The 9377-nt window shown below is 48.7% G+C and overlaps 2 protein-coding genes across 2 annotated transcripts in view; one reads left to right on the top strand and one right to left on the bottom strand.

The window, feature by feature from the left end:
- The window catches only part of GTPBP2 (GTP binding protein 2), a 14060-nt gene extending 9601 nt beyond the window's left edge, over nt 1–4459 (bottom strand). Inside the window, exon 1 of the mRNA XM_011960361.1 lies at nt 4164–4459. Coding sequence (XP_011815751.1) covers nt 4164–4205 — 42 coding nt within the window. The 5' untranslated portion in view covers nt 4206–4459. The remainder of the gene's footprint in view (nt 1–4163) is intronic.
- Nucleotides 1117–9077, top strand: MAD2L1BP (MAD2L1 binding protein). Its single transcript, XM_011960363.1, has 3 exons — nt 1117–1218; nt 1687–1952; nt 8156–9077. Exons 1-3 carry the CDS (start codon nt 1173–1175, stop codon nt 8666–8668), a joined length of 825 nt encoding a protein of 274 aa, XP_011815753.1. The 5' UTR covers nt 1117–1172; the 3' UTR covers nt 8669–9077.
- The last annotated feature ends 300 nt before the right edge of the window (nt 9078–9377 follow it).

The following is a 9377-nucleotide window of genomic DNA, read 5'->3' as shown; positions in this document are numbered from 1 at the left end:
TTTTTAGTAGAGACAGGATTTCACCATGTTGGCCAGGCTGGTCTCAAATTCCTGACCTCGTGATCCACCCGCCTTGGCCTCCCAAAGTGCTGGGATTACAGGTGTGAGCAGCTGCGCCCCGCCTCTTGTCAGTCTATTTCTGTTCCTCCTCCTCCTTGTAAATCAATCACCAAGTTATGTTCACTGGACCTCCTAAATGTATCGAGTTACCCAATTATCTCCACCCCACTGTGACTACCCTAGCAGCTTAGGCTGCTTTCATCAAGTACTCAAGTAATTGCACTACCTCTAACTGGTATCCCTGCCTCCTCTCTTATCCTCTCTGTAATCCAATCTCTACCCTGCAGCCAGGGTAGAGATTATAAGATGTAAATTTACTCATGCCACTCTCCTACTTAAACCTTTCAAAGCTTCCCCATCTGACTACAGGATCAAGTCCAAACTCTCACGTGGCTTACACAGTCCTGCCATGATCTGGCTCCTGTTGTTCACTACAGCCTTAACTCTTTATAATATGAACTCTTTTCATTCCTTGAACAGAGTATGCTCTTGTCTCAAGGTCTTCTCGAGCACTGGGCCCTCCTTTTTACCTTGCTGACTTATCCTACAGGTCACAGCTTCACACATTTCTTCTGGGACCACTCCTTCCCAGCTCCTACCCTCTCTGGGTCAGGCACCCTTGTTTTTCACTTTCACGCCCCGTGTAAAATCCTTCTGTATAATTCAACACATTGTATCGTATCTACAGGCAGTGAACCCCTTGAGTACGGGGTCCGCGCCTGGCTTGTTCTCCGCTGAGTCTCCAGCACCTAGGACAGGGCCTGGCACGAAGTAGGTGAATAGTGAGTAGGTAATAGTGAGTAGTGAGTAGTGAGTAGTGAGTAGTGAATGCTGGAGTGAATGGATGCGTGAGGGTTGGTGTCTTTTGGAAAGCGGCGCTCATTGGCTGAGAACGCCTGGGTTCTTGCTGGGTAAGGGTTAGGCATATATTTGCCAGGGTGTTAAGTAAGGAACGGAGGGATCAAATCTCAACTCCACTTAGCCTCCCCCACACTGCCGTGACGCCGCGCCTTTTTTCCGGCCCAACTGAGCCGGAAGTGGAGGCGCGGGCTTCCCATGATGCCCCGCGGGACCTTTATTCTAACCGCAAGGAGTAGGGGGAGGAGGTCGTGATGGCGGCGCCGGAGGCAGAGAGTCTGTCCCCAGCCTCAGTCCCTGGTAAGGCGCGGGGCCCAGAGTTTGGGGAGTCTTGGGGACCCGTTTCTTCCCTACCTCCGCGTCCTCCATTTATCCCTTAGTCCTCTCCCTAGCCCATCTTCCCTGTCTTCCGGGTGTCCTACACAGCTCTAGCTGTGACTCCATCGCCGTGGGTCGCACTGGACCCTGCTTGACTACACTTTTGACTCATTTCCCCAGATCAAGTCCTGCTGCTTTCTGAGCGGGGAGCCCTAGTTACTACCTCCGAAGTACCCTCACTATCTTTCAGTCAATTAAATCTCCTCAGGCAACAGGGATCAGGAATCTCTCCCTGCCACGGCCCACACTCTAGGCTGCGGAGGGTATGGGCGTATGTCGGAGTGCTTGCTTTCTCAGGGTGGCTGGTTTGGTGGCCACAGGGAATGAGAAGACTGACTTTGGCTTTTAGGTTTTTAATTTTTCTCTCTTGTCCCTCTTTTCATCTACCAGATTTGGAGTGGTATGAGAAGTCAGAAGAAGCTAGCGCCTCCCAGATAGAACTACTTGAGACAAGCTCTACCCAGGAATCTCTCAACCCTTCGGAGCCCTTTTGCCCAAGAGACTGCATGGTACCAGTGGTGTTTCCTGGGTCTGTAAGCCAGGAAGGCTGCTGTCAGTTTACTTGTGAACTTCTAAAGCATATCATGTACCAACGCCAGCAACTCCCTCTGCCCTATGAACAGCTTAAGAACTTTTACCGAAAACCTTCTCCCCAGGTAGGCACAGGCTTTGGGAGCAAGTTGGTGGGAAGACTTTGTGGCTCTTAGATGGGAGGCAGGTAGAAAGGGGGTCTAAGAAATCTTCAGAGCCTGAGAGACTAAGCAGCTTCCATGGCTTCAGTCACTTTCTCCCCATTCTAGTCTTTGGTAGCCTAACCCTTCTGGCTTTTTCTCCTGTTCTTTCTTTCTGAAACTCGTGTTGCATTTGGACTTAATGAACTGGCTGTTTGCATTTTTTCTTTTGAGACAGAGTCTCGCTCTGTTGCCCAGGCTGGAGTGCAGTGGCGAGATCTTGGCTCACTGCAACCTCCCCCTCCCGGGTCCAAGGGATTCTCCTGCCTCAGCCTCCTGACTTGCTAGGATTACAGGCTCCCGCCACCACACCCAGCCAATTTTTGTATTTTAATTTTTTTATTTTATGTTTTGAGACAGAGTCTTGCTCTGTCGCCCAGGCTGGAATGCAGTGGCGTGATCTCTGCTCACTGCAACCTCTGCCTCCCGGGTTCAAGCGATTCTTGTGCCTCAGCCTCCCCAGTAGCTAAGAGCACGTGCCACCATGCCCGGTTTATTTTTGTATTTTTGGTACCGATGGGGTTTCACCATGTTGGCCAGGCTGGTCTCGAACTCCTGACCTCAAGTGATCTGCCTGCCTTGGCCTCTCCCAAAGTGCTGGGATTATAGGGGTGAAATACTGCGCCTGGCCTGCATGTTTCTTTTTAATAGCATCCTGTTGTTGAATTTCTGTATGAACTTCTTTTTGCTTTGTTGTGTTTTTTTTTTTTTTTTGAGACGGAGTCTCACTTTGTCACCCAGGCTGGAGGACAGTGGCACTATCGCAGATCACTGCAACCTCAGTCTCCCAGGTTCAAGTGATTCTCCTGCCTTAGCCTCCCGAGTAGCTGGGATTACAGGCATGCACCACCACACCTGGCTAATTTTTTTTGTTTGTTTGTTTTTGATAGGGAGTTTCACTCTTGTCACCCAGGCTGGAGTGCAGTGGCGCCATCTCAGCTCACTGCAACCTGTCTCCCAGGTTCAAGCGCTTCTCCTGTCTCAGCCTCCCAAGTAGCTGGGATTACAGGCATGCACCACCACACCTGGCTAATTTTTTTTGTTTGTTTGTTTTTGATAGGGAGTTTCACTCTTGTCACCCAGGCTGGAGTGCAGTGGCGCCATCTCAGCTCACTGCAACCTGTCTCCCAGGTTCAAGCGCTTCTCCTGTCTCAGCCTCCCAAGTAGCTGGGATTACAGGCGTGTACCACCACACCCAGTTAAATTTTGTATTTTTAGTGGAGACGGGGTATCGCCATTTTGGCTAAGCTGCTCTCAAACTCCTGACCTCAAGTGATCTGCCCACCTTGGCCTCCCAAAATGCTTGGATTACAGGTGTGAGCCACCACGCCTGGCCTACCCAGCTAATTTTTGTTTTTTTAGTAGAGACGGAGTTTCACCATGTTGGCCAGGCTGGTCCCAAACTCCTGACCTCAGGTGATCCACCTGCCTCAGCCTCCCGAAGTGTTGTTGGGATTATAGGTGTGAGCCACCGCACCAGGCCATGAACTTTTTTTGCCTGAGGATATTAATTATTTAATTTTTGAAGTTTTTCTTTGTTCTTTGCGGCATCTCAGTTTCTTCTAGAATCCATTCCCTAGGCGGGGCGCGGTGGCTCAAGCCTGTAATCCCAGCACTTTGGGAGGCCGAGATGGGTGGATCAGGAGGTCAGGAAATCGAGACCATCCTGGCTAACATGGTGAAACCCCGTCTCTACTAAAAAAATACAAAAAAAAAAAAAAACTAGCTGGGCGAGGTGGCGGGCGCCTGTAGTCCCAGCTGCTCAGGAGGCTGAGGCAAGAGAATGGCGTGAACCCGGGAGGCGGAGGTTGCAGTGAACCGAGATCAGGCCATTGCACTCCAGTCTGGGCAACAGAGCAAGACTCCAACTAAAAAAAAAAAAAAAAAAAAATGAGCCTGGCATGGTGGTGCACATCTGTGGTCCCAGCTGCTCGGGAGACTAAGGCAGGAGAATCGCTTGAACCTGGGAAGTAGAGGTTATAGTGAACCAAGATCACGCCACTGCACTCCAACCTGGGTGACAGAATGAGACTTTGTCTCAAAAAAAAAAAGAAAAGAAAAAGAAAGAAATTAAGCAACTCTTCTCTCTAGACTTCAGTTGTCCTTGGAAAACTAGAAGCAGCAACAATGACTTACCTCTGGTGATCCCTGCGGGAGTTCAGACTTGGTAGAGTCCATGGCTTCCTCCCAGGGCCACAAAGAGGGAGGCAGGTCTACTGATCATGCTGTTCACATAGCATAATTTTCCAAAGCAGTGACAGCAGAAAGACCAAAACCTACAAAAGGGCCTAGCTGACCCTAGGCCAATTATGTGGGTCTTCAGTGGTTGAAAGCACGTGTGACTTTTCTTAGTCCTGTGCCACTGAAGGAAAGGTTATGCTGTAGAGGTCTAGCCAGGGGTACGGGCCTACTAGGGAAACTGGTTTAGAGACAGAAACTAGAGAACTCAGTGAGAGATCTCAAGAAGGATGGGAATTGGAAGGAAGAGATAAGACCATTCTCCCAACATTCTCACCATGACCAGCCCTGGGCCCTCTTGATAACCAGGGTCTGCTGCAGTTGTCTGATAACATGTGTCCCTTCATATACATGGATTTTTAAATTTTTATTTATTTATTTATTGAGACAAGGTCTCCCTCTGTCACTCAGGCTGGAGTGCAGTGGTGTGATCACAGCTCATTGCAGCCTCAACCTCCTCTGCTCAAGCAGACCCTCCCACCTCAACCTCTGGAGTAGCTGGAACTACAGGTGTGAGCCACCACGCCTAGCTAATTTTTGTTTTTATTGTTTGTAGCGATGGGGTTCCCCCATGTTTCCTAGGCTGGTCTTGAACTCCTAGGCTCAAGCAATCCTCTTGTCTTGGCCTCCCAAAGTGCTAGGATTACAGGCATGAGCCCCACACCTGACCCAGTATTTTATTTTATTTATTTATTTAAAGACAGAGTTTCACTCTTGTTGCCCAGGCTGGAGTGCAGGTGCGATCTTGGCTCACAGCAACTTCTGCCTCCCGGGTTCAAGCGATTCTCCTATCTCAGCCTCCCGAGTAGCTGAGATTACAGGTATGTGCCACCACACCCGGCTAATTTTGTATTTTTAGTAGAGACGGGGGTTTCTCCGTGTTGGTCAGGCTGGACTCGAACTCCTGACCTCAGTTGATCCACCTGCCTCAGCCTCCCAAAGTGCTGTGATTACAGGTGTGAGCCACCGCGTGCCCGGCCCTATTTATTTTTTAAGGGTGGCGAGGAGGAGGAAGAGAGAATGATTGATTGATTGATTTCTTTCTTTTTTTTTTTGAAGTAGGCTCTCCTTCTGTCACCCAGGCTGGAGTGCAATGGCACAATCTTGACTCACTGCAACCTCCATCGCCCGAGAGCAGTTTTTCCACTTCAGCCCCCCAGGTAGCTGGGACTACAGGGGCGTTCACGATGCCTGGCTAAGTTTTGTATTTTTTGTAAAGAAGGGGTTTGCCATGTTGCTCAGGCTGGTCTTGAACTCCTGGACTCAAGCAGTTCTCCCATCTCAGCCTCCCAAAAGTGCTGGGATTACAGACGTGAGCCACCATGCCCAGCCAGACCCAGTATTTTAATCATTGTCCTTTTATAGTATGTTTTGACCTCTGGTCCCTGCTTCCTGAAACATACCCTTTTCTTGGCCTCCATGACCTGACACTTGTCTTTTTTTTTTTTTTTTTATAAAGACTCCATCTCTACTAAAAATACAAAATATTAGCCAGATGTGGTGGTGGGCACCTGTAATCCCAGCTGCTTGGGAGGCTGAGGCAGGAGAATTGTGTGAACCCCGGGGGCAGAGGTTGCAGTGAGCCAAGATCATGCCATTGCACTCCAGCCTGGGCAACAAGAGCGAAACTCCATCTAAAAACAAACACAACAACAAAAAAACTTTTGGACTCAATCAGTCCCTCCACCCTCAAGCAGTTCTCCCATCTCGGCCTCCCAGAATGCTGAGATTATAGTCGTGAGCTACTATGCCCAGCCAGACCCAGTATTTTAATCATTGTACTTTTTTTTTTTTTTTTTTTTGAGGCAGAGTCTCACTCTGTCACCCAGGCTGAAGCACAATGGTGTGACCTCAGCTCACTGCAACTTTCACCTCCCAGGTTCAAGGCATTCTCCTGCCTCAGCCTCCCAAGTAGCTGAGATTATGGGGATGCACCACCACGCCTGGCTAATTTTGTATTTTTAGTAGAGACGGGGTTTCTCCATGTTGGTGAGGCTGGTCTTAAACTCCCAACTTCAGGTGATCCGCCTGCTTCAGCCTCCCAAAGTGCTGGGATTACAGGCATGAGCCACTGCACCCGGCCTCTAATCATTGTACTTTTATAGTATGTTTTGACTTTTGGTCCCTACTTCCTGAAACACACCCTTTTCTTGGCCTCCATGACCTGACACTTGTCTTTTTTTTTTTTTTTCCTGTCGGGACAAGGTCTCATTATGTTGCCCAGACCGGTCTCAAACTTCTGGATTCAAGCATTCCCCTTGCCTTGATTTCCCAAAGTGCTGGGATTACAGGCATGAGCCACCATGCCTGGCCCCACTTGTCTATTTTGGTTTTGGAGGCGGGGTCTCACTCTGTCACCCAGGTTGGAGGGCAGTGGTGCAATCACAGTTCACTGTAGCCTCAACCTTCCAGGCTCAAGCAATCCTTCCACCTCAGCCTCCCAAAGTGCTGGGAGTACGGGCATGAGCCACCTTGCCCGGCGATTTGTCTATTTTTCTTTATCCTTCTGTGGGTACTCCTTAGTCTTCTCCATAGCTTCTGTCTCTGTGGTCATCCCCTAAACATTAGTGTCTTCAATATCCTAGCCCATTCTCTTTTTTTTTTTTTTTTTTTTTTTGAGACAGAGTCTCGCTCTGCCCCCAGGCTGGAGTGCAGTGGCCGGATCTCAGCTCACTGCAAGCTCCACCTCCCGGGTTCACGCCATTCTCCTGCCTCAGCCTCCCGAGTAGCTGGGACTACAGGCGCCCGCCACCACGCCTGGCTAATTTTTTGTATTTTTGGTAGAGACGGGGTTTCACTGTGTTAGCCAGGATGGTCTCGATCTCCTGACCTTGTGATCCGCCCGTCTCGGCCTCCCAAAGTGCTGGGATTACAGGCATGAGCCACCTTGCCCGGCGATTTGTCTATTTTTCTTTATCCTTCTGTGGGTACTCCTTAGTCTTCTCCATAGCTTCTGTCTCTGTGGTCATCCCCTAAACATTAGTGTCTTCAATATCCTAGCCCATTCTTTTTTTTTTTTTTTTTTTTTTTTGAGACAGAGTCTCGCTCTGCCCCCAGGCTGGAGTGCAGTGGCCCGATCTCAGCTCACTGCAAGCTCCACCTCCCGGGTTCACGCCATTCTCCTGCCTCAGCCTCCCGAGTAGCTGGGACTACAGGCGCCCGCCACCACGCCCGGCTAATTTTTTGTATTTTTAGTAGAGACAGGGTTTCACTGTGTTAGCCAGGATGGTCTTGATCTCCTGACCTCATGATCCACCCACCTCGGCCTCTCAGTGCTGGGATTGTAGGCATGAGCCACTGCGCTCGGCCAACTCTTCATCCTCTTTCTATCTTCCAAAACTTTGTGTTTGCATTTGACCGGTGTGTAGTCTCCAGTTCTTTGCCCTTGGGAGTTTTCTTTCTTGGTCTTTCCTCTTCTTTTGTTCATTTGTTTCTTAATTTCTTTTCTCTCATTTTGTAGTATTTCAGGTGGAGGCGCAAATAAGCATGTGTTCAGTTTACTATGTTTAAGTGGAAGAACAAGTTCAAAGTCATGTTTATTAGACCAAATAATCCTTTTCCTGTTATCACTCCCTGTACAGCAAAAATTTGTTGTCACTTCGTCATGCCACCAAATCTCTATTTTAGTTGCTTATATCTGGATATTCTCCACCTTCAGAACACTGTGTTTGCTGTTCTATATGTGGGAGAATTATGGTTTTGTACAAATAATATATTTTCCTTTTCAGTATAATGCCCTCTGATAAAACACAGTATTTTGGCTGTGGCGGTTCATTGAGCTAGAAATTCAGTCCTGTAAGTCTATGTACACATCCCAGCAGGGTTCTTTTCAAAGGGCATTAGCTTCCCCCTGCCTTGTTCTTCTCTCCCACCATTCTTTGTCGTCACAGGCAGAGGAGATGCTGAAGAAGAAACCTCGGGCCACCACTGAGGTGAGCAGCAGGAAATGCCAACAAGCTGTGGCAGAACTGGAGAGTGTCCTCAGCCACCTGGAGGACTTCTTTGCGCGGACACTAGTACCACGAGTGCTGATTCTCCTTGGGGGCAATTCCCTAAGCCCCAAGGAGTTCTATGAACTCGATTTGTCTCTGCTGGCCCCCTACAGCGTGGATCAGAGCCTGAATACAGCAGCTTGTTTGCGCCGTCTCTTCCGAGCCATATTCATGGCTGATGCCTTTAGCGAGCTTCAGGCTCCTCCACTCATGGGCACCATCGTCATGGCACAGGGACACCGCGACTGTGGAGAAGATTGGTTTCGACCCAAGCTCAACTATCGAGTGCCCAGCCGGGGCCATAAACTGACTGTGACCCTGTCATGTGGCAGACCTTCCATCCGAACCACAGCTTGGGAAGACTACATTTGGTTCCAGGCACCAGTGACACTTAAAGGCTTCCGCGAGTGAATGAGTGCTTCTTAATTATAAAAACACAATGGCTGAATTGTCTTTCTTCATGTGGCACTGAATCACCCATCTAGTTTGGAGCTAGAGTTGCTTCTTGGTGAGAGACGAAGCAACTCTCCTTCTGGTTGTCTGCCTCCCCTCCTCAGGTTTCCTGACGGGCTGATGGCATGTGGCAGTGACTGTAATCATTGCTGAACAACATCTCTTTGAATCAAAGGTTGATTTTCCCAGAGGGTGCTGGGTCAGGTATTTCTGTTAAGGGTTGTAAAGCAAAGATGGGTCCACAGACAGAAACTCTATGAAGGTGGCCCTTTCTGCTCCTTGCTGTGTCCTTTCAGAATTTTTACCAGGAACATAATGTGGATCTGATTTATGAATTTAAATAGAAAATAAATAGATTCTTATTATATTTTCCTGAAATTGTTTTGACTTAAAATAACTTGTCAGGTTTTAGGCTATTTTGTCTTTCTCCTTGGCCTCTTCTGCTTCAGGGCTTCTCAAAAATTTATTATTTTTTTCTTTTTTGAGATGGAGTCTTGCTCTATCGCCCAGGCTGGAGTGCAGTGGCACAATCTTGGCTCACTGCAACTTCCGCCTCCCAGGTTCAAGGAATTCTCCTGCCTTAGCCTTTGAGTAGCTGAGATTGCAGGTGCCCACCACCACACCCGGATAATTTTTGTATTTTTAGTAGAGATGGGGTTTCACCATG

Source organism: Colobus angolensis, unplaced genomic scaffold, assembly GCF_000951035.1.
Source record: "Colobus angolensis palliatus isolate OR3802 unplaced genomic scaffold, Cang.pa_1.0 Scaffold51, whole genome shotgun sequence".
Taxonomy (NCBI): domain Eukaryota; kingdom Metazoa; phylum Chordata; class Mammalia; order Primates; family Cercopithecidae; genus Colobus; species Colobus angolensis.
The sequence above is the reverse complement of the archived record's forward strand: the minus strand, read 5'-3'. Positions and strand labels throughout refer to the sequence as shown.

Bases quoted from the DNA above. Each gene is read 5' to 3' on its own strand.
- MAD2L1BP (XM_011960363.1), top strand. From the start codon at position 1,173: ATGGCGGCGCCGGAGGCAGAGAGTCTGTCCCCAGCCTCAGTCCCTG. The intron at 1,219-1,686 runs GTAAGGCGCGGG...TTCATCTACCAG, and splicing joins GTCCCCAGCCTCAGTCCCTG to ATTTGGAGTGGTATGAGAAG. The intron at 1,953-8,155 runs GTAGGCACAGGC...TTGTCGTCACAG, and splicing joins ACCGAAAACCTTCTCCCCAG to GCAGAGGAGATGCTGAAGAA.